This window comes from Patiria miniata, unplaced genomic scaffold, assembly GCF_015706575.1.
Source record: "Patiria miniata isolate m_02_andy unplaced genomic scaffold, ASM1570657v1 HiC_scaffold_17, whole genome shotgun sequence".
In the NCBI taxonomy this organism is placed as follows: domain Eukaryota; kingdom Metazoa; phylum Echinodermata; class Asteroidea; order Valvatida; family Asterinidae; genus Patiria; species Patiria miniata.
Window position 1 is genome coordinate 3,372,747 of NW_024037055.1, and position 23,722 is coordinate 3,396,468.

At 39.5% G+C, this 23,722-nt stretch overlaps 3 protein-coding genes across 4 annotated transcripts in view; 2 read left to right on the plus strand and 1 right to left on the minus strand.

Annotated features, from left to right (window-relative positions):
• LOC119723487 overlaps positions 1-2,735 on the plus strand; it is a 28,403-nt gene extending 25,668 nt beyond the window's left edge. For both annotated transcript variants that reach the window (XM_038194165.1, XM_038194166.1), the window contains exons 13-14: positions 88-229; positions 441-2,735. In XM_038194165.1, coding sequence (XP_038050093.1) covers positions 88-229; positions 441-708 — 410 coding nt within the window. In that variant the 3' untranslated portion in view covers positions 709-2,735. The remainder of the gene's footprint in view (positions 1-87; positions 230-440) is intronic.
• A 914-nt stretch (positions 2,736-3,649) lies between these two features.
• LOC119723488 (26S proteasome non-ATPase regulatory subunit 1-like) overlaps positions 3,650-23,722 on the plus strand; it is a 36,530-nt gene continuing 16,457 nt past the window's right edge. Inside the window, exons 1-17 of the mRNA XM_038194167.1 lie at positions 3,650-3,790; positions 4,720-4,763; positions 4,960-5,033; positions 5,861-5,924; positions 6,680-6,785; positions 7,054-7,256; positions 8,004-8,081; positions 8,329-8,463; positions 8,935-9,080; positions 9,234-9,324; positions 9,576-9,710; positions 9,996-10,084; positions 10,539-10,791; positions 11,336-11,447; positions 12,133-12,209; positions 12,413-12,472; positions 13,073-13,293. Of these exons, the coding sequence (XP_038050095.1) occupies positions 3,772-3,790; positions 4,720-4,763; positions 4,960-5,033; positions 5,861-5,924; positions 6,680-6,785; positions 7,054-7,256; positions 8,004-8,081; positions 8,329-8,463; positions 8,935-9,080; positions 9,234-9,324; positions 9,576-9,710; positions 9,996-10,084; positions 10,539-10,791; positions 11,336-11,447; positions 12,133-12,209; positions 12,413-12,472; positions 13,073-13,293 (1,907 nt within the window). The 5' untranslated portion in view covers positions 3,650-3,771. The remainder of the gene's footprint in view (positions 3,791-4,719; positions 4,764-4,959; positions 5,034-5,860; positions 5,925-6,679; positions 6,786-7,053; positions 7,257-8,003; positions 8,082-8,328; positions 8,464-8,934; positions 9,081-9,233; positions 9,325-9,575; positions 9,711-9,995; positions 10,085-10,538; positions 10,792-11,335; positions 11,448-12,132; positions 12,210-12,412; positions 12,473-13,072; positions 13,294-23,722) is intronic.
• LOC119723489 (5-hydroxytryptamine receptor 2A-like) lies at positions 16,834-22,747 on the minus strand. The gene is made up of 3 exons (XM_038194168.1): positions 22,191-22,747; positions 19,284-19,617; positions 16,834-19,057 (listed from the first exon to the last, which is right to left on the minus strand). The coding sequence occupies exons 1-3, from the start codon at positions 22,245-22,247 to the stop codon at positions 17,982-17,984; spliced, it is 1,467 nt and encodes a 488-aa protein (XP_038050096.1). The 5' UTR covers positions 22,248-22,747; the 3' UTR covers positions 16,834-17,981.

The following is a 23,722-nucleotide window of genomic DNA, read 5'->3' on the forward strand; positions in this document are numbered from 1 at the left end:
CCATCTTTTATAAAATTCTCTGATTTATATTCGGTCGTTTTAACGTGATTTTTCTTTATAATATTTTTTTCACCTTTCACTATAAAGATGCAAATGGCCTGCCGGTATCTGATATCTTTCAAGACGTTCCGGAGGAGAAGAGAGAACAAAGTAAAGAAGAGTTCTTGTTTGAAGTCAGTGACACGCCGCATCTCACAAGCTACAACTTTAGTCTTCCAAACGACCGAAGGTATGTGACTGTATTATCAAACTGACAAGTTGTACCAAATTGTAATCAAATTTGTGAATACAAAGTTTATACATTGTATAACAGCTAGTCTTTATTCTCAAAGTACTTGAGTAATTAGGACAAAGATTACTAGATGAATTCGAAGCAATCATAATGCTGACCAATAGTAAACTCTCTTTGTTTAAACGAACCATTCTTTTCGTTTGTACAGGCCTCGCAATTGGCTGTTGCTGCCTGACGTCACCAACCAACTGAACACCACGCGCGCGGACTTTCTGGCCAGCAACCGGAGCATGCGCAGTGCCACGCTGACCCTGACAGAGTTCACGGCGGCCATTAGCAGATCGCAGCTGAACTGTACCCCTCCGGAGAAATCAGGGATGATGCTCGACGAGACGTCAGGGGACCACGTCGTGGAGTTGCTTGAACTGACGAGCGAACTCCGGAAAACTCTTCAAATTGAAGAGGTTTATATTTAGGGGGAAAATTGCTTCTCTCATTATAAGGTGATGTCAAGTGTCGGCTTGTCTGCATTATTCATCACTCTGCCGGGATTTCGGTAGTCTAATGATCTACTCTATGTCTTCATTGTTCCTGCTTGTTGATGCTTGGAGTTGGAAAAGTACACCTTGCCAAGATTTGAAAGGTCTTGACTTGGAATTGTATGATTTCCTGAGAGATCTTCCAACTTAGCCCAATGAAATGAGGCAGAGATTGTTTTAATCTTCAACACAAAGCGTCATCACTCGGTGTCCATGCTTTATGCACAAGTCTATCAGAGTCAGAAGGAAGCTACTGGACCAAATAGGCTGGTGCTTCCAATGCGGTGTTCAGCTCCATTGCAATGTGCACTACGTACTAAGGGTGCATGACCAAGATGGCGTCAGAGGATAATAATTCTTTCTTGACGTCCCATTTTGACATTTTTGAAATTGATTTGGGAAGACTACATGTGATTCATGGTGCTTTCAAAACTAGTTTTCTAAACGGTGGAACTATAGCCGTACTTCTTACAATTACAACTTAACGATCGCTCCAAAGATTTCACAACTTTGGTGATCGTCACTGTGATAAGGTTCACAAGTCATGAAAATGGATCATGTATAGCACGACTACCACGCGTTCTCGCGTGAGTCTACGAGACTTGAAACTTGACCCGAGTGTCAAAAGTTACTGGTAACTGGTTCAGACTCCGTCGACAGTACTAATTGGTTGCAGTTGTATCATGAAAAGAGGCTGCTGCCGGCAACCAGTGATCAACGAGGAAATCATGAAACGCAAAGTTTGTTTTTAAAATGCAATTTATCTTTTTTGTTTAAAGGTTGTCAATTACACAGTAGTATACAATATTTTTGTAATAATTTCTCATTTTTCAGAAGTTGATTTTTTTTACTTGTAAATCTGGGTTTTTTCTACTTTAATCCGTTAATAACCTCTTTGGGTTTTTTGTGTGGAAAACGAGTGGGAAAATGGCTCGTTGGATGATGCAGAGAGGATAGCGGGACAGGATAATTATTTTTCCTTTTTGTTAAACTCTGTGCTTCCTCGTTAATTATAACGTGTCAGTTCTCAAAATATTAAGAAGCTGTGCTTATAGGACCGCACGAACTATTTATCGCACTTATCATTAAAACTTAAAAAAAAATTGGACCTAATGTTCAGTGTTCCAGGGCTTTAAGCAAAGATATCTATTAATTTTAATCACGCATTACGCAAATATTTCTAGTAATGTTATTAATCACTGTTATCATTTTGAGCGGTATTCGTGTGACGTTTATGTACGTGACACCAGTTTGTATTCCAACGCATTAAGATTTAGTCTTTGTTTCAATGCAGTGTCCCAGACATTATGGAGATTTAACTTACCCAGATATAGTAAGGAAAAGACAAGTTCTTGCTCATTGTTTGTATGAATTCTCACGGCCACGTGTCAGACCATAAAAGGCTAACGAGACCTAAAGGGGACTTTACTTTGTTCATGTTATCATTCAGATCTATACGTAATTTGCAGCCGAAAGTTGTGTTTTCCTCACTTTTGCTGTTAGGCTTACCTATATTTTGCCTTCTGGTGCACAAAATCTTTTCACTGATGCATGGGCAAATTTTGGAGTTTTCATTCGTATAGTAAAGGTTATATTAAGATGATTATGGAACGGGCCCTGAGAAGAAGCCGGAGCGGAAACCGAAGCCCAGATTTGAGAAATGGCTTTCAATTAAGTAGGTCCGAATTATGAAAAAGGAATAGTTGCAAAACCAGCAGCACCTAAAATGCAAGATGGTAAGAAAAAACTCGATAAACGATTATGCCAAATTTTGATTGCAGATCGAGGTCGGAGATTGTTTTGTATGAGAGCAAACAAGTTTTATTTTCATCGTTCACTTTCAAACACATAACTGAATATATATATACATTAAAGCATTTTTCTGTAACTTTTGTAAAAACGTTCTTGTTATTGGTTTGGGAAATAAACGCTAAAGTTGTCCCATAATGGGTGTTTTACAACAATTGACGTTTTGTTTGTGGTTTGATTCTCCTACATGGAATTATATGGGAAAACTTTTACTTTATTACTGTCCTACGAGGTTTCTTTGCAAAGTTGGGGGGGGGGTGTTAAAGGTGGGACCGGAAGTGCTGGGTAAAATTTCAAATTAGTTCATATTTTAAGAAAATAAACCCACGCAGGCAAGTGGGATTAGGCCTAACTACAAGAGAGCGAATTAGTTTTGTGTCAAGCTCGTTTTCCCAAACCCCTTATCGCTTGCAACCAACGATCTGCAACAAATTTAGACCAAGAAATTCCACTTTAAATGACCCAAAATTGTGGTTTATTGGAGTCAGACTTGATGAACAGGACTTTGCCAAACTAAATTCGTCTAGACTTTTTGTGTGCAAAATTAAAAATATCGACGACACACACAAGGGTGCACACCTGTAGGCTTAAACCCATCCGCCAAGCACATGAATAACAGTTATACCCTCAGAATATTCTGTATTAGAGAGTTCTGAAAGCCATAGAATTGGGGAATTGAAGAGATATGACAATTAACCTCTGGTCCGGACTTGGGGCTTCCAATTCTGAGCATTTTGGGCTCGAAAGTGGAGCTATTTTACCACGTCGTAGAGGGATCGTTTTTCAGGACGGCTATACTTTTCCGCTTTGGGAAAAATAGGGGTCGTCTTCTTTTGGTGAGAATTTCTCGTAAAGTCCATGGTCAACCCACCAAAAATTGAAAAGAAAATGAAAGATGACATGTTGATCATCCTTTTCCTGTACAGCTTAAATACCTGTGAGAGTTCTGAGTATTTTTTAAAGAATTTTGAAATATGGGCATGTATAGCACTGGTGTCTATGGGAATTTTATGACGGGGTGCATCCACAAAATGCACACTGCAAAGTTTATTTAGCGCCCTCTATTGGTCAACCAAAGTCAGTATCCACCATTTTGTTTTTCGGCTGCAACTTTTTGGAAGCCGGAGGGACACATGATTGTACAAATTTGAAGAATTCAACACTTTAAGAAACCGCGGTACTGACGACAAAATGAAGTTGACATCAGCAGGTATGGTTTTTTTATATCATTTAAAAATATGTGTTAGAATAATTAGAGGAAAATAAATAACCGTGTTTTTATGTGGAGCATTTTTGCCGTGTCTCGCTGAGTCATTGGCATTTGCACATGTACATTGTGCACCATTGTGCGATTCTAATCTTTTCATTCAATAATTTCACTTCTGTCATTGCCAATGCCAAGTTACTTTTTAAATCGTTCTGATTTTTAACCCATTTCGTTATTTTACAATCAACATAGCTTATTACTTACTGGCGTTTCTCTCTTTTCTTAAGACTATCTCTGTCAGTATGCCTGGCTACTTTACTGGGTCTGGGGCAATTTTTGGGAATTTTTTGTGAGGAATGCAAACAAAGCTCTTTGGGCATGTTGGGTAATCATGATCGTGTATTTTAGGACCTTGATATAATACTAGTAACAGTTAATACTAATCAAAATTACCAAAACCTAGAGTTAATGTAAATAAAAAAGACTGTTTGGGCCTTAAATATTCATTTTGGAAAATTTGACACTCATTTGCAAACATCATTTTTGAACGGAACAAGTACAAATAAAAAGGGAGGTGTCCCAAACTACACAATTACCACATTACCGCTTTTTGGTTGTGTTCAAAGTTCTGTGCTAGCAGCAGAAGTCATCGTAGAACAAAAGTGGAAATTATTCTCCCGTTTGACTCAATTTACAAAGATAATGCATTTTTCCAATCTGAAATTAATAAGAGGTAATTTTAACCATTACAAATTTCAGGTTTTTTTTCCTTACTCAGTTTTGTAGTTGGCAGCTTAAACAAACGGCAGTTGAATACGGCATTCTTTCCTGTTTCTGTACCCTCTCTATCCATCATTAACTTAAGTTTTTTTTCCAGATATTTGTGGATTAAAGTCTGTTACAATTTGTTTTCGTTTTCCTTTTTTTTTTAGGGGGTGTTATTTCCCTCCTTGATGAACCAGATACAAAGCTAAAGGTATTGTGGAAATTTTCTCTTGAAAACTTTGTTTCAATTCATCTTGAAATATTTTAATGTAAATTACTTTTACAGTATCTGCCCTTGTTTTATCAATTCCTCTGACAGAAAAAATAGAGACATGATAATTATGATGTCTGACTTTTTGAGTAACATATCCCTTGATACCAAAATATGTCTTTTGATTTCCATCTAGATCTTTGCTCTGGAGAAACTCAATCTACTTGTGGACGACTTCTGGGCGGAGATCGCTGATGCTGTCGAAAAAATGTAAAATTTGGGGGGACAACTTTTAATATCTAGAAAACTTAATTAGGCAGTGGATATTTGACCATGAACCTGTCCCCGATCGTTTTCAGTATTGTACCGGCGCGGCACTGAACACGCGCAGCGACTGTTTTTTGTGGTGACTTAGAAATTTTTACCATGATGAGGCTTAGTCTGGTTCCACTCTAACATTGTCATTGTGACTTCGTGTTAAAGAGATGGGAATCAGACCTATTACAATTTTGGACTTTATTTCCCTTTAAATAAAATACTCCAGAGCCACGAATCAGAAAAAGAAGATGAAATACTTCGGCAATTAAATGTAGGATTCGATTTAAAACAACAAAAGAAGACGATTCTTACATTTTGGGACACAAAACAAATCGGTCACGCTGGTACTCGAACTCGAGTGGCGTTGCTTGCGAGGTGTTGCTTGCGAGCAGCGTGCGAGGTGTTGCTTGCGAGCAGTGTGCTATCCACGGCCATGCGTTCTCTCTACGTGAAATGCTAATTTAATATCTTAAATGGTGTACATTGTAGGCCTACTTGTATACATGTGCATGAGGGCGCTATAAGATCTGCCGGCTTATTAACGGAAAAAACGGAAAGTAACACTTCAAATTAATTAACCCAGATTCCCTAGAGTGTGTGAAAAATAATATCAAAATTGGAAGATTCAGGACAGTTAATTATAAATGTAGTTTATATGTTTAATTACACAGACAATAGTGACAAGTTAAACAAGCAAATTCTCTTTTAAAATTACAATTTTTGTTCCCAAGACGTCAGAATTATTAAAATGTTTTAATTTTCTTCTTGTGTCATTCCAGTGAGATGTTTTATGAAGACACCACTTTTCCAGAAAGAGAACTAGCTGCACTGGTTGCATCTAAGGTAAATCTTGTCTCAATATGATTCTCATTAATGGTGAGGAAATGCTACAATAATGCCCTCTTGAATGACAAAAATATAAGTATCGATGTTTTAATTAAAGTTCTGATTATAACCAAAACCAGACCTTTTGTATATTAAAAATTCTACGCACTATTCAACTACTTTTTAAGAGGCAAAGTGAAGGAGAGTTCCTTTTCCTTAAAGGGAAAATACAACATTTGCAAACATCAAAAAATAAAACTACCAAATCATTTTGAAATACCTTGCTGGACTGTTAGTGAAGGACAGTGTAAAGCATCCTGTAAAATCATGGCACCTGGTATACTGTCATTTTCAAGAAAAGTGGTATTTTTGTATCAATTTCCAAAGCTGATCGGCCGACCAGCGTTGGAAAAAAACTGGCTTTTTTTCAAATACTGGCCCCAATTGACCATCGCACTTGTTTGCAATCGATTACACACCTATGAACGGGTACAAGCCAGCTAGACTAGTTCCCTGACCTTACAATTCCCCAATGTATGTAAACTGCTCTGTTTCTTCTTAAATGGAGTCAGGGAACCAGTCTACAGGAAATGATTGTTTTTCTTGGTTTTTATAGCATTTTTGAACCCAAAAACCTCAAAAAAGTCAGTGTTACTATATTTGCTTTATATTTCCAACCCCCAATTCCATCCATTTCTGAAAATTACAGCAAAAGCAAATGATGTATATTCCCTTTAAACCCATTGTAGTTGTCTTTGTGTTTTTGTTCTCAGGTTTACTATCATTTAGGAGCCTTTGAGGAATCACTGACGTACGCTCTAGGTGCAGGGAAGCTGTTTGACGTGAATGCATCCTCCGAATATGTAGACACCACAATATGTGAGTAAAGTGAAATTTGATTGTTTTTCTTTCTTCTATTTTGTACACTCATTTTTTTCCCAGAAAAAAAACTAATGAAGAATTAATTTAAACTCCCAAGATTTTTTTTCTCGGTATTGTCCTATGTTCAACAATATTGTATGAGATTGACGTTTTTCCTCCAAATCCTGTTTAATCTCACATCAAATTGTAGACAGTCCAAAATCAAATTAAATTTTTTGCTTTTGAAAATTCTTACGGCCTGACAATAAATTTTTCTTTTTTTTAGCCAAATGCATCGACCATTACACCAAGCTGCGTGTGCACAACTTGGAGCACGTGGACGACCCTAAAGACATTGACCCACGTCTGGAGAACGTCGTGGACAGGATGTTCCAGCGTTGCTATGACGACATGGAGTTCAAGCAGGTGGTCGGGATCGCGTTGGAGACGCGGCGGATCGACTCCTTTGAGAAGGCCATCATGAAAGCGGTAAGACTGCAAACTGGCATCACAAGTTTAATCAGAAGCCAATCACAAGCTAATCACAAGCCTATCACAATCCAATCACAAGGCAATCACAAGCCAATCACAAGCCAATCACGAGCCAATCATGAGCCAATCACGAGCCAATCACAGGCCAATCACAAGCCAATCAAAAGCCAATCATGAGCCAATCACGAGCCAATCACAAGCCAATCACAAGCCAATCACAAGCCAGTCACAAGTCATCCAGTATACTGTTACAACTTGGGCGTTCCTTTGTCGTTCTTCCACTGTCACTTTTAAATTGACCTAAGGTCTGAAAAGTTTTTTGACTTATGATTGGCTTGTGACTGACTTGTGACTGGCTTGTGACTGGCTTGTGACTGACTTGTGACTAAGTTGTGACTGGCTTGTGACTGACTAGTGACTGGCTTGGGAATGGCTTGCGACTGACTTGTGATTGGCTTGTGACTGACTTGTGATTGGCTTGTGACTGACTTGTGCCTGACCTGTGACTGGCTTGTGACTGACTTGTGACTAAGTTGTGACTGGCTTGTGACTGACTTGTAATTGGCTTGTGACTGACTTGTGACTGATTTGTGACTGATTTGTGACTTGTGACTGATTTGTGACTTGCTTGTGACTGATTTGTGATTGATTTGTGATTTGGTTGTAATTCCTCATTAATTGGCTTGTGATTGACAACCCTGATTGAATCAGGATAATGAGAAGTAAAATTTAAATTTTCCGCAGGATGATGTTGGCGGTATGCTCAGTTACAGTCTGAAAGTCGTCTTGGCGCTCCTCCAACAAAGACAGTTCAGAAATGAGGTGAGTTTTCGTTAAATGAAGATTTGAAATATTTTCACTGTCAAGTTGATTATGGTTGGATAAGCTGGGTGGACTTTAGAATGTGTGCAAGAACAGATTCAAAGACATTATGTTTAAATGTTGAAGGCTTCCATGAATATCTTGCTGGAGGCGAACCATAGTCAGTGCCATAGTTTCGTAAACCCCTATAGACTCAGCTCAAGCCGTTGCTGATAACTCTCACTCTTCTTTCATTCCATCTGTTCAGGTTTTACGCATTCTCCTGCGTCTGTACATGAACCTGGCAGTACCAGACTACATCAACGTCTGCCAGTGCCTCATCTTTCTTGACGATGCCCAAGCTGTCGCAGACATCCTCAGCAAACTCCTCAAGGAGAGTCAAGTAAGTCATGGAATCCCACAACTTCTGAACAAAGTCGCTAGAAATGTGACAAATGTTGAAGACAAAAATAAATTTGCGTTAAAATTTTTCGTAATTGAATGTGATTTTTTTCTCCAGTCAGTACATGGAGTGTAGTGTCGTGAAGCTTACTTTGCAGAAATGTTGCTTAGTAAATTTTTGTGCTAAGTGGAAATATGCATAGAACCAGCCAAAGGCAGTGTTAAATAAAAGATGTTTTGGCTGGTAACCTGGTTTTGCTTAGCAATTATTTTCCGTGCTTAGCAGACTTCTATAAGTTGGTTTATTGCTTAAAAATCATATTGCAGCCAAAGGCTGAATTACATAAAATATACAATGAAACTTACAAGGACACTCTATGCTTCCTTGCTCCATGATGGTACAAGTCATGTTGGTACAGCGCCAACAAATATTAAAATGAAAATTAGAATTAATTGTATTTCTTTTTCCCAGGACCAGACTTTGATGGCATATCAGATTGGGTTTGACCTGTACGCTAGCGCCACTCAGCAGTTCTTGGCCAGGGTTCAGGGCTCACTTCGCTCCTCTGGTCCCGTCTCTGACACAACGAGTAAGACAGAAACAGAGACCAAAGATGGGTAAGGTCCTATATCTCTGCCTAATAGGACTAAGCTTAAAAAAAACCTGCTTAACAAATCTGTATGCTAAGCCAAATCAAATGCCACATTGGTAACCTGTATAACCTGTTCCTGATTCAATCATGCTTATTCTCCACTTTGCTAACCCACCAGGGAAGAAATGGAGACGGATGATACAAAACCAGAAACAAATGGCACAGCTGATGAAGGCACATCTGTGGATGGCCCTGCACCTGCTCATAAGGTAAACTAGCCAATCTTTTAATTGGGAAAAACACCTGTTGTTGCCCTGTTTCGATATTTTGTTAAAGAACCACCAAATTCAACCTTTCTCTTGCCTTTTACAGGCATGAGATTTTTCAGACTTTTGTGTGAAATCAGACTTTTGAATCTGAGCCAAGGATTCTATCAGTATAGAAGGAAATGCACCTTTCAGATCTTACATCCAATTGTCAGGCTTCTTAAAAATGGACAATATCCTCCTTGCATTCTCAGGAGGAGGACAAGGTGTACGCAGATCGGCTGAGCAAGCTGATGGAGATTCTCAGTGGGAGCATTACCATAGGCATCCACCTACAGTTCTTGATACGCAGCAACAAAACAGACCTACAAATCCTGAAAAACACAAAGGTAAAGATCACAGAAATTTCAATCTAAATCGGTTTTGAGTCGTCTCTTGTTTTTGAGGTTTTAAGATCGAAATTGAAGACTCTAGGATTTTTGGAGGTTATATCTTTTCACTAGAATAATATTCTAAGTAGACTCGGAAGAAAACCTGTACCAATTCATATTTTCCAATGCCTATCCCCTTTTTCTCTAATTTCCTGTGACGGTCTGTTTTCAATTCAATTTGAAAACTGTTGAGACGCTTCACTCATTTTTTGTTTGGTTTTTATGTTGTATTTTCTACGGCAGGATATTGTGAGGAATTCAGTATGTCACAACGCTACCGTCATTGCCAACTCCTTCATGCACTGTGGCACCACGTGCGATTCTTTCTTGCGGTAGGACGTCAGTCTGTGTTTTATTACACCGTGCCGATGTGGTCCGTTCACAACTGCAACTAGCAAATTTGAGCAATTATCTGAAAATTCCTGATGTCCCCTAATTTTTTAGTCCCTGATAAAGAGTTTGATAAATCTTTGGGTCAATGCTAAAAGTCCTTAGCATCAAGCTATTCCTGGCCGACACTTTTATCTTCGCTTCAAGCTTGAAAAAAAAGTCAAAACAACTTCCAGAATACTTAAAATTGTGAAGTGATTTTGTTTGTTGCAATTTACCTACATAATTAATTGCTGTTTTTAAAATTTTGCTGCTTAATTTGACAAATCCAGCATAAAGTTGCCTTTCTTTCTATGGCCTTACAGAGCACTGGGGAACAGTATTCAAACTTTACAAAATAAATCTTTAGTGGTAGTATATATTAATAAGTTTTTATTATTAATTTTTGGAAACCAGAGATAATCTGGACTGGTTATCCCGAGCCACCAACTGGGCCAAGTTTACGGCCACGGCCAGCCTAGGGGTCATCCACCGCGGCCACGAGAAGGAGGCCCTAAGCCTGATGTCCACCTACCTGCCTAAAGACACGGGGCCTGGCAGTGCTTACCAGGAAGGGGGTGGTCTGTACGCGCTGGGGCTGATCCATGCTAACCACGGCGCTAACATCATTGAGTATCTGCTGGGGCAACTCAAAGAGGCAACAACAGATGTGAGTAGTAGACTGCTCGCTCCGCCCACTGAACAAAATAGGCAACAACACATGCACCTTTCTAATATGCATATTCATTTTAGTATTACATATTCAAATAATTGACTGCTCTGTTTCGCCCCGCCCACTGAACAAAATGGGCAACAACCCCTGCACCTTTCTAATATGCATATTCATTTTAGTATTACATATTCAAATCACTGACTGATCTGTTTTGCCCCGCCCACTAAACAAAATGGGCAACAACACAAGCACCTTTCTAATATGCATATTCATTTTAGTATTACATATTCAAATAAATGACTGCTCTGTTGCCCCGCCCACTAAACATATGGGCAACAACATATGTGCCTTTTTAATATGCATATTCATTTTAGTATTACATATTCGTGTTGAGTATTCATTTCTTTTTGATGGTGCGGCATGGTGGCTGTCTAGGGGTGAGTTCAGTTGTCGTGGCAAGATGTCAATGGGCAGCTAAAGTTGCAAATTTTGCATGTTTGTGTTACATATTCATGATGTACTGAATATTTATTTTTTGTAGATGGTACGGCATGGTGGCTCTCTGGGCTTAGGCCTGGCAGCAATGGGCACAGCAAGGCAAGATGTGTACGAACAGCTGAAGTTTAATCTTTACGAGGATGATGCAGTCACGGGTCGGTATACATTTCCAATAAAATAAACTCTTCACTAACTTCCTAAGCATTCAAAAGGAAGAACCCTTAAAAATCAAACACTCCGTAGTGGAGGAATGGCACATTATTTGTACAGTGAAATCTCGATGAGTCAAACTCTGATAACTCAAAACAACTGTTAAGTCAAACAAAGAATCCATTGCCTTCAGTAGTATAACAATGATATACAACCCTGCTTAACTCAAAACTCTGCTTAAGTCAAATTTTGAACCTGTTCCCTTGAGGTTTGAAACAAAAAAGGGACAGTAACAACAATCGGGCTGTCTGCAGTTCTTGATCTTTCAGAATCAGGATGTGGATTTTGAAGAATTTGTGGTTGTTTTATTATTATTATTATAATTTATTTAGCCATTCTTAGAACATAACAAAGAAAGGCAAGGAACAGCAAATTTAAAAGCACAAGTGTACTGTGGTCCGAGGACCTGCTGCACCATTTAGAGTTAACCAAATGTATCCCTCACTCATAAACATGAATCTTAAACTCCAGAAAGTATTCAAAGCTGGTGATAGTTAACAATGTATTGGGTTCAAGCAAGAGCCATTTGCTGCATTGTGTAGTCCACGTTACCACTGTGCAATCGTGACTGCCCAGTGTATCTTTAGAATCTCACTAACTGAAATAATTATTGTGGATTTTGTTTTCTAGGTGAGGCTGCTGGGTTAGCTATGGGCCTGGTCATGATTGGCTCCAAGTCAGCATCAGCCATTGAAGACATGGTCAGCGTAAGTAATCCAAGGACAATCCTGAACAAACAGTTGAACTTGAAGAATGTCTGCTACATGAAAAGTAGATTTGTGAAGTTTGGATAACCTGGATTTGACTATTGAAACAAAGGAACTTTAGTCTAAAAGTGTAGGCATTCTTTAGCTGGATTGACAATTGATCATACTGTGACTGTATTTTTGTGTGTTTTTTATATTTCCAGTATGCACAAGACACTCAGCACGAGAAGATCCTACGTGGTCTCTGTCTCGGTATTGCCCTGGTGAGTAATACTTTATCCCTTAACTAAACTCCCAAGGAATTGTGTGCAAGCAAAAGTCCTCCGAAATCCCCCACTATTTTATTTTATTTTATCTCTTTCTGGTAATGAAACCAAGGATCCCTCAAAAGTGCCCTAGGCACTGTAGCTCAAAAGCCTGACGAAACCTGTAGAGAGAAGACAATGAGAAGAAATTACAGTTTAAGAGGTGGGAGGAAAAGCCGAGAGGAATTTTCTGAGGAAGACCCACGGAATCAGGCAGGGACTGAAAACCTGTGCAGGAACCCAGTGTTGCTTGGCTGGACCTTTCTCCATCTGACAAACTCTTCAAAGACCTTGGAATGTTTTGAAATAATAGATTGTCCCATTATTTCCTGTATTGCCCCAAGGCAACCCTTCCTGTGTCTGTTTATGCCACCCTAGACTGCATCAGCACTCTATGGTTGTATGGGTCCATCAGGGAATAAATACAATGTAATACAATGTAATACACTGTTATACAATGTAATACAAGTGCTAATGTGTTTATTGCCAAGTACATTAAGCATGAGAAAGACTCAAGTTCCAACAAAGTCTTTCTCTTTTATTCGTTGTCGATCTCAGACAATGTACGGCCGACTAGAAGAAGCCGACACCCTAATAGAGAGTCTGTCTCGCGACAAGGACCCAATCCTGCGACGTTCCGGCATGTACACCATCGCGCTGGCGTACTGCGGCACGGGCAACAACCAGGCCATCCGCAGGCTCCTTCATTTCGCTGTCAGCGATGTTGATGATGACGTGCGACGGGCAGCCGTGACTTCGCTGGGATTCATCTTGTTCAGGTAAGGAATTTTTTCGGCTCAAATCTTTACCCCCCCCCCCCCCCCCTAAAAAAAAGAAGGAATTCTGACTCTGTATCTGAGTGTGATATTGAGGCAGCATTTGAAACCACATAGCAGTTCATATGCAATGATGAAACATTGTGATGTCACGAAAGATTCGTGGTGGAATTCACTGGAGTTGAAATGTGCTCCTTTTTTTTGGGGGGGGGGGCATATTCAGAACATGATTGCTTGCGATGATATCACAAGTCTGATTACAATCTTGCACATGGAAGACTGTGCCATTGGTTTGGGTTTTTTTGGGGGGGGCGGGGGTTGTCTTTGACTTTAAAACTGGTTTGTGTGAATGCACTTGTTGATGTTTTCCACTACTCAAAATAACATTTTTTTTTTTTTTGAAGTTTATTGTCCACAAACATTTCTTTGGTGGATCATAAGAAAAACATTCTGGCAACTATAACATTTAAACAGCTGCAACATTGATGTTTTCGCCTGAGATGGCATTGCCGTTTTTGTCATAAATATGTAAATTTGTACTGCAAAAAAAAACCCGAAAAGTCCTTGAAAAAACCCAGAAAATGAAAGTGAACAGTACAATAAACTATTCCACAAACGAAAATTGAATGGACCTTTAAGTACATTTTCCAGGAAGATATCCGCAGTGAATCCAAATAATTCTGCAGTGAGTCGACAATAAGAGGCATGGTGTAGATATCCAGTGTCTTATTCCCTTATGAAAAACTAAAACAAAATTCTTTATCTAACAACTGACCTCGCAGTGTTCCTTGAAACCTTCCAATTCCCTTTCATTGAGCCTAAAACGTGACTCGTCATGACGCGTCAAACGTGACTCGTAATGAGTGAAACTATTCTTCAGAAATTGCGATCCAGACAGAAAATGTATAGACGAAGGGCTGCGGGCAGATTTAATTGTTAATTCTTGCCTTTTCTTGGTTTCAAATGAAGACGTGGAATTAGGGAATCCCTTTCAATGCTGATTAAGCATTCCTGAAGCCAGCCTACAACACGAGGAATCGTTCTTAGTTTGGGAACATGTGCATGGTACACGTGACATTAAACATCTTCTTTTTTTTCTAATTTTTTTAGTTTCACGTTTGAGATCAAACTTAAATTTTTTACATCATATTCATCTTTATTTAGCTGAGGGTACAACTTCTGATTGAAGAATATAAAAACAAATCTTTTACTACTTCAAAAAAAAGGCTGATTTTTAATTATAAGAGTAATGACCAATTTCCCCATTATTTGACAGCCTAAGATTGAAAATAAGACAAAATTACACAATTCAACAATTTCTAAACCCATCAATATCAGACTTGAATGCAGTGTTATGTGAATTGAACGTCGACTACATTTGAACCATTTTGTCAGAAGTGTAATGACAAAAACCAAAGATTTCATTTAAGGGTAATATAATGCCCCCAATTTACCAAACTGAGTTTTAGTCCACATTTTGTTTGCATTCGGAATACACACCCATGAACAGGTGCAAGCCAGCTAGTCTGGTTCCCTGACCTGACAATTCCCCGTCTGTAAATTGCTCCGTTTCGTCTGAAGGAGGGTCAAGGAACCAGGCTACAGCATGTTTTTTCCTTGGTTTTCCAGCATCCATGAACACAACATTTTAAATAAGTCAGTGTAACAATATTTGCTCTATAATACTAACCCCAAATCCTTCCATTTCTGAAAATACAGCAAAAGCAAATGTTGTATGTTACCTTACAAAGCATCATTCGAAAAGTAACACCTGTCATTTAAGTGTTTTGAAGACTGTACATATCTACCTTGGTCCCAATTGATCAGACTTTTTTTATAAGAGTGCAGTAAACATGATTTATTGTCACGATTGGCACAGGAGCTTGATATATAAATGCCACGGAAAATTGTTTTGTCCTTGGTTAGCCCACGCGAGCTGCGAGACATCCACTCGAGATGACTATTCACGTATAATCACGTAGTTCACGTCAGTACCTTAATCGTCATGAGAATCCTTCAGGGGAATAATTGATCAGGTGATTTCTGGGCAAGGACCCAAAAAAAAAAAAATCATGCAGATATTATTTCCTGGCACTATTACCCTCATTAATTTTGTAATAAAAAGAAATTGTTGTTCCCAGGAAAATTATTTTGTAGAGTTGCTTTCAAAATGTTTATCTTGAAAAAAAAAAGAGGAATTTATGGTATTGTGCCTCATCCAATTTTCTAAAATTAGTTGGGGAACCGCCAACATAGGGCTGGATAGCTCAGTTGGTAGAGCACCAGAACGCCAGTCCGGAGGTCAGAGGTTCCAACCCTGCTCCAGTCAATTTCGTTGTTCAACTTTAATATTACAACTTATTGAGTAATTTGAAATAATTTCAAAAGTTAGCTGAGTCAATCCTAGATGTCTCTCTTCAAATGATTTATAAACAATTTTTTTTCCCCGTTTTTTTTAATTCAGGGCATTTAAAGTTTAATACAATTTGTATATTTCCAGGAATTCAAGTGTGCTAAATGGTTCTCAGCGTTTCTTTATTCCTTAATTGATGTCATAAAAAAAAATGAACTGACACAAAAACTCCTTTACTGTTGTTTTTATTCATGAAAGCTTTTAATTTATTTTGATACAAAATAAAGCTCCGGACAAACTGGACCATTGATACAACATTCTGTTCTTTCATAGATTATCACATGCAAATGTTACATTTGAATTGTAAAAATGAGCAGTTTGAGGATGTTTTAAAGGAACAAATACTTCCTGGCAACAAACAAAATATAACAAAATGTGTGGTTATGTGCACTGTACAGGGTCAAACTTTTGCAAGAAACTATCAAAAGATTTACATTCTGTGGCCCTGAAACTCATAATCATCTGTATATATTCATGTTTTAATGATTGTTTACGTACTTGTACCCACGTACATGTACATGCATTACAAATGTGCATAATCCATTTTGTGATGAATTTTTATATCACCTTTTCCTCTCTTTTTTTTCTGGAAATTGTTGGGTTTTATCAGGTTGAATATCACATTAATAATAGAATTCATAAAGTAATGCACATTTGTCTGTAAGATACACCATTAAATCGAAGAATGAAAACACTTAAATACTTTTTAAACCTTAAATTTATGCAAGACAGAATATGTATACACACAAATAACACACATGTAAATGTTGCAGAAATCAAGTGAAAAAAAAATTACGGACATAAAATGAGCCTTACATAACAGCAACAAAATCCATAAACAGAATAAATAATACACATGCGCATACACAAGTACATTGTTGAAATAAAATACACAACTTATCACACTCTCCATTCAATGGACATTCTTACACATTGCACATTACATTGATTGTCAAAGAACATACTTTTTTGTGTACACAAATTTATTTTAGTTTTTTTCTGACATTTAACCAGTTCACGTCGGATGTATGCACGCAAAGGTTTTGCGGTATTCAGAACGGATGACGGATAAACAAGCAACGAGCAAGGCCAGAAATATCTGTCTGTGTCCCGCTCGCAGCGAGTGAGGCCGGAAATATCAGGGTGTGCTACCCGCAGATGATGGCCTGAACCCGTCTGGCATTGAGTTTCATGAAAAACAATCCAAAGACCACTTCAGCCCTCCCTGCTACTTTTTTTTAAACCCCTCTCTCCCCTAGTCCCACCCCCCAGTTCATTCCTCGCGCTGACTCTTGCCCAGACCTTGGCGCTCCACTTGGCTATCAGTCCCTACCAAAGCTATGCCAAGGGCAAACATGTGACACTGTTGAGCCTTTTACCATCCAAAACCAACAAGATAGGTGCGGATGTCATCAGAGGTATAAATTTCCTCCTGCCTTCTAATGGCTCTTTCACCGTCAGGTGCTCAGTGCCCAGACAAGGAAGTAAATTATCAATTATCTGGTGGATGGAGTGATTTCCTCATAATCCCTTCTACACGTAGTCTTGAAATCAATCCTTGTCTACTTAACTCCGCTGTTGGTCAAACTGGGCAGGCATTGAAAGAGATACCCCCACAACAAAATGTGATACGAAATCCAAGCAACTTTCTCTTTGGTGGTCTATCACAAAATGTGTTAGAACCCTGAGTAAAAAAGTAAGGCTTGATCAGTCCAACCTTTTGAGTTGTAGCCAAGCACAAATTTACAAGTAAAAAGTATGAACACTGAAAAAAAAGTACCCCCGAATAACTTTTTGGCCGTGTAGAAAAATGAATAAACGTTCCGCTAAGCAAGTCCATAAGTTATTGTTCAGAGCACTTTTGGCAGTTTATATGCCTCAAAAAGTGTTAGTTGTTTCCAGCTTTTTTTGTGTGCCCTGCCCCCTTTTTTCCCCAATTCATAAAGCGTGTAAAAACTCACTGTTTATATAAATTCTGACGTTGTTTAGTATGTCATTTACAATAGACTGATCATATATATATTTTTTTACCAAAATTATACATAAATATAAATATATACATGTAGTATTATATACATAAATGCAAAGGCAAATATTATATTCAGGAATTGATTGTACAGCATCTTGATACAGTTTTTATACTCAAAAATTGCTTCCAGAGAAATCGTAGGAAAAGGATCTTTCCAAGTCTGAATTTTGCATTGCAAGTTAGCATCCTTTCTTGCAAGCACTTTAACAGCGCCGAGTATACAGTGTTATAAGATCTCTTGCATCATTTTTAGACCGACTCAAGTTTCGGACTCTGAGGCTTTACATCTATGATTATAAACGTCCCCCTCTTGAGACTGAGGTGGCGAATTCCCTTTCTTCGGAGACGGCAAGTTAGGAGTTTCCAAAAGGTCTTCTGGAAGGTCTTGTTGAAGATGGTGTAGATGAAAGGGTTGACCATGCTGGAGGACCAGCCCAGCCACTCGAAGATGGAAAACAGTGTGGGGTCGATGTTGCAAGACGGGCACAGTGCGTAGAGAAAGTTTGTGACAAAGAACGGCGTCCATCCGATAACGAAAGCCGCAAAGACAAGCCCGAGGACCTTGCTGGCCCTGCGCTCTGTGTTGATCTTGGAGCTGTTCCCCTTGCGTGTTGTCCTGGAGGTGGATCTTCTCATTTCCAGGACCTTCTTTTCTGGCGCTGTGTCCCCATGTCCAGCATGCCGGAGAATCCTTGGACTTCTGTTGAGAGTCAGAGTCTCTGCTTTCAGACATCTGATTTGGTCATTGTGAGAAGCCGGCCTCTCGTCGTCCTGTGGGAGCTTAGCCGAGGAATCATCTGAGCTGTACTCGTTGATACTGTTTGCGTTGGCATCCAGGCACTGGAAGAAGCAAGGCAGGGCCTTATGGAGGATGCAGGGGGTTTTATGATTCATGCTTTCGCTGGACTCCTGTGACAGAGTCCGAGTCCTTGGTTTTGCAAACGCCCGGGCTTTTTTGTTCAGCACGTGGGCCGTCCGGCTGTAAGTGACCACAATGATCACTAAAGGGATGAAAAAGGCAATAATAGAGCCGTAGATCATGAAGAGACGGTTGGTCAGAGCGCAGACTCCAACATCTAGGACCTCCGCGGTAGAGATGAATCCTAGAACAAAGATGGGGCTGCAGAGCAGGATGCTTATCATCCAGACAATGACAATCTTGCTTGGGGTCTGGAAGCGGGAGTGACGCTGTGTGGAGAAGGGGTTGCAGATGGCCAAGTAGCGGTCTAAGGAGATGGTGCAGATGTGCATGATGGAGGAAGTGCAGGAGAGAACATCCAGCATCACCCAGATGTTGCACATGGATGGGCCTAGGAGCCACACACCTACAAAACAAGGATTCAAGTACAAGTTGTCACTTCAGTTGTTACTAATTAGATTAACTTGGTCACTGAGCCACTGTCCAAGAATTCAGTTTTGCATTTGATGCACTTGTTAAGATTGCATTGTGCCAAGGTAGTAGTAACATCAGTAGTATAACATTAGTGTCTACTCAAGAGTTCTACTACAGTTTGTGGACATATAAAGATCTTTGGAAGTACAAATACTCACCAGCTATGTACTTGACTAGCGCCATCGGCATTACCAAGAGCGCCACCATGAGGTCAGCGACGGCCATGGACAGGAGGAAGTAGTTGGTGGCGCTGTGCAGTTTCCGCTCGGTCACGATGGCCAGACAGACCAAGACATTCCCGATGACAGAGACAAAGATAATTGAGAGCAGTGACAGGAAGATCCAGTGGTCGGTGGGGACATGGACATCCGTCATCGTCATGGGCTCCAAGGTGACATTTGGGGGTAGAGTCACATCGTAGGGAGGGGCGGCGGTGGTGATGGGTTGGAGGCTGCTCATGGCTATGATGTCTGGGAGGTCCTCCAGCGGTGCCTGTGGTTAATTCCAAAGAAAAGGAGTGGATGATTAATTTGCATCATTTACATAACTGACTGATTCAGCAGGTGGGGCAGATGCTGCCCTAAGTGATGTCTGGGCGGTGCTCCAGGTGACCCTGTGGTAAATAGGTCAAGAAAGAGAGGAAGATACATAATTTGCATACATAATTGATTGATTCAGCAGGTGGATTCCTTTGGAGTACAACCACATTGTACTTTGCTTGTTCAGTATCTACTCATCAGGTGTAAGTAACACGTGCATTCAGTATACAGTGTTCAATATATGCTCCAGATTGTTATCAACTCTGCCTATAGTTTTGGTCCTGTGTCAAATCAATATCCCCTTATCTCATCAGTGATATTACGTTCCACCTGTGGTCATAACTTTGTTATCATGTGGTGTGGAATGAGTTGATCACAATCAAATAGGTCGTCGGGGTGTGCTCTGCACAGGTTATATAATCTAATCTGCATCCATCATGAGGTGGGCAGGTGCAACTTGCGGCCCAATTTACCCCAATCACACACTGAGAAATTGGATTTCATAACTTAATACCGGAAACTTCATTTCTGCTCTTGTTATCGTCTCTGCGAACACTCTAATCTAATACATCATTTTACTCAGTGAATCCCCTGCTATGAGGTGCAATTTCTTTTCCAAGGTTTTCTCATCACAAATTGATAGGACAGTACGAAATAAGATCAGAATAAGTTATTAACTAAACATTATGTGGAGTAACAAGTCAGTGGGACAGTTTGGACACACAGTTCATGATCGACAGGGCAACATGTGTCACAAGCTGTACTGTGTGCTTGAAAATTACAAATTTTAATCGTTCAATATGGGGTTTTGCCCTTCACCGACGTATCACCTCTGCTAATTCCGTCTCATTAATATGGAGACATGCATTCTGAGCCATGCTGTTACTTGGGTCAATATTGGTCAAGTGACCCATTGGTGTCTTAAAAGTATACCAGGGGAAGTGGAAGGAAACTCTGACCGTTTGTGACCTTTTAAACAGCAGGAGGGTAATTTTAATGAGCAATTTGTTCAGGGTTTTTTTGCATTGTAATTCATACAAGTGCTTATTGTTCAACCCTCATAACTTTCTATGCAAATTGTGTCAACTACTTATACATTCTTTAATAACCTTAAAGCCCCAGGTGCACTTTTAATGACATGTGCATTAGAATCATATTGGATTAGTTAAGCATTGTCAGGGTTCTGACAATTGGGCCACCGAACCTTATGGAAAGTAATTGTGGCTGCACAGTCACAAGTAAATTAAAATATGCCACACCTGCAGGGCCCAATTTCATAGAGCTGCTTAAGCAGAAAATTTGCATCAGCACAAAAAAACATTGCTTAGTAAAATTAGGTTACCGGCCAAAACTCCATGTGATGTACATTGCTTGTGACTGGTATTTAGCTTAGCATAACAATCGCATTGAGTTTTGGCCGGTAACCTGATTTTATTGAGCAAGACGGTTTTTGTGCTTAAGCAATTTTGTGCTTAAGCAGCTCTATGAAATTGGCCCCAGGTGTTGGATTTAAAGGTAGATAGTTAACACGAATGAAGGTCACATAGGCTGAGTAAGGTATATTAGTTACATCATACTAATAAATATGTCAAAACATTCCAAGCCTGTTCTTAATTTACATGTACATCTGCAGCCCATTTCAAGCAACAAACATCAAGGGTATCCAGAATTCCTAAAGTAGGGGACGGAAATTTTTTGACACAGTGCCTTTTTTTTTATAATTGAGTGTGAACAATTTCAGATTTCAGGTGTGCAGTCGGCAAAATCTCGGCATTGAAAGCTCAATTATTGCAGGCTATCCGTGACGGGAATTTCATTTCTTGCATTCCTGGTGCGAAGCCAGATGTTTCAGGCATCCGTAACTATGCAATTAGTCGACCTGGACACTATCTCGCAACTTTATAGGTCGTGGTTCGCGCATGTGGCACAACAAATATGAAGTGTTTTAAATAAGGAAAAAGTTAAAGGACATTTGATATCTGGACCAGTTTACTACAGGGCCAAACAGCCACCGCTGTGTCTTTCTTAGAATTAAATTAGTTTGGTTTCTTGTGTACTTGGGACAGTGTCAAGTGATGCGGTGCCTTTTCGAAGAATTTAGTATTTTATTTCTCTAACTTGAACCTGGTCGAACCATCAAATATTCGAAATACGCTGATCAAGTTTAACATGGGCCAGCCTAAACTGGCCAGCAAACTGGGATTTTCTTGCACTTTGCTGTTGGAAATTGACAGAGAGCTTATTAAAATGATGTAAAAGAACATCAGTGTTTTGTAAGTGAAGCATAAATGTATTTTTTCACTTTCCGAAAATTGTTCAAACTTTGTTCCTGTAAGCTATTGTTCAAGCTGAAATGTATTTATGTTTCGAAAGTCATCAATTCCCAGTTCTGTTTCAAAACTCATAAATTCCACTACTACCTATTTAGAGAGGAGCATTTCACTGAAGTAGCAGTCATCCCAACACAATTTCAAAATATAGTAAAATTTAAAGTTGCACTGTTACAAGCGCAGGCAAATTACTCACCAACTCTCGCGTCAAGAGACTCTCCTGATGCACCAGTGCCTGGGGCAAAAGTTCCATGTTAATACAACAGTTTACTAATTCCACAAATGTCCCGACGACGAGACACTACCGGTACGTGCTGGCATCTTAAAATGTTTACAGAGTAAGCAGCAACGGAAGGTCAACGGATGCGCAACGTTGATTCTCTCGGATCGCTAATTGTAGAAGTACATTGTAGGCGTAAACTGTGTTGACTGTGAAAGGAGCAATGATGAGCTGGAATCAGTTGTCGTTTGACAAGTCAAAAATCCAGGCACGATATCGAACTTTGAAATTCTCCTGGTAGAATTTGTCGAGTTTTTCAACACCAGCTATGTCGTGAGGTCTTGGTCATTCCACTGTAGCTTGGTAAATGCAGTAAACACTGTTCTGGCATCCAAGGTTCTGCATTAATTAACTTAATTGACCATTAGCCTCTACGTGCGAACTCTCTAATTAGCTATCCTTTTGCTTCAATTAAAAAACAACAAACCCAGTCCATATGTGAGCGTGCTGGTACCTTTTCATACACACATGAATGTATTCATATGTGCACATGATTGTATGTCCGAATAACTTTTTTTTGTTATCAGCGAAGCGCGGAATGTTTACAAATGTGCTTAACCGCAAAGAGGATTAGGTAACCGCACAAATCCTGGTCCAGTATTAAAACGGATGTCATTCAATCACAGCACACGGCCAACTCTTCGTCTGCATTGGAAAAATCTAGGGACGAAGTCTCGCCTAATTAAACTGTTTCCATGGTTACAGCTGACTTTGTCTCCACTCCAAAGAAAGCATCCTCACAGATTGACACCAGAGTGGCAAGTGTGTGAAGCATCCTACGTGTGCCGGACCTATTCTTGTGTGCGTGCGCCAGCGGTCAGCAGTTTGTTGATACACAGTAATCAACCGGACACTCAAGACTTTACACGCTCATCAGCCACAGAAAATCACAAACGCTGGCACCGTATGAGTTTACAATTCCCCGGACTGCAGTGCCATTGGTCCAGCTACCCATACACGTCACAGCTCTATTGCAGCGCCGGCCAGCAGACTTCATGGTCACTACTTGGCTTTGTTTCAGGACTGCCCATCTGTGCTCAGCTTATATTCCCATCATAAATTATTCATAAGTCACTGTAGTCTCAACAATCTTTGTCATTTCCAAGAACAATAGTATTTTAGTGTCTCACATCAGTCTTCGTCAGAAGCTACCCTTTTGTCATTTCTCTGAAATTCAGTTGTTTTTTTTGTCAGTTTTTAAAAAGATGTCTGTTTTTTTAGGTTTTTTAATTGCTGAAACAATTTGATAATTGCAATGATTTTTAGATTTTTTTTTAAATGTAGGAACAAATAATATACCGTACTTAAATGACAATAAATAACACACAAACAGTGCACGATGGTCCATGATGGACGTGATACATGTATTTCCATAAATATGCACAGGTTTAATTTGCTTTCGAAATTGGATGATTTCTATTTGGTATTTTTTTTGGGGGGGGGGGGCC

Coding starts and splice junctions, on each gene's coding strand:
- LOC119723489 (XM_038194168.1), bottom strand. CDS start 22,247: ATGGAACTTTTGCCCCAGGCACTGGTGCATCAGGAGAGTCTCTTGACG. Junction 19,618..22,190: donor GTCTCTTGACGCGAGAGTTG/GTGAGTAATTTG, acceptor AATTAACCACAG/GCACCGCTGGAGGACCTCCC. Junction 19,058..19,283: donor GCTAGTCAAGTACATAGCTG/GTGAGTATTTGT, acceptor CTTGTTTTGTAG/GTGTGTGGCTCCTAGGCCCA.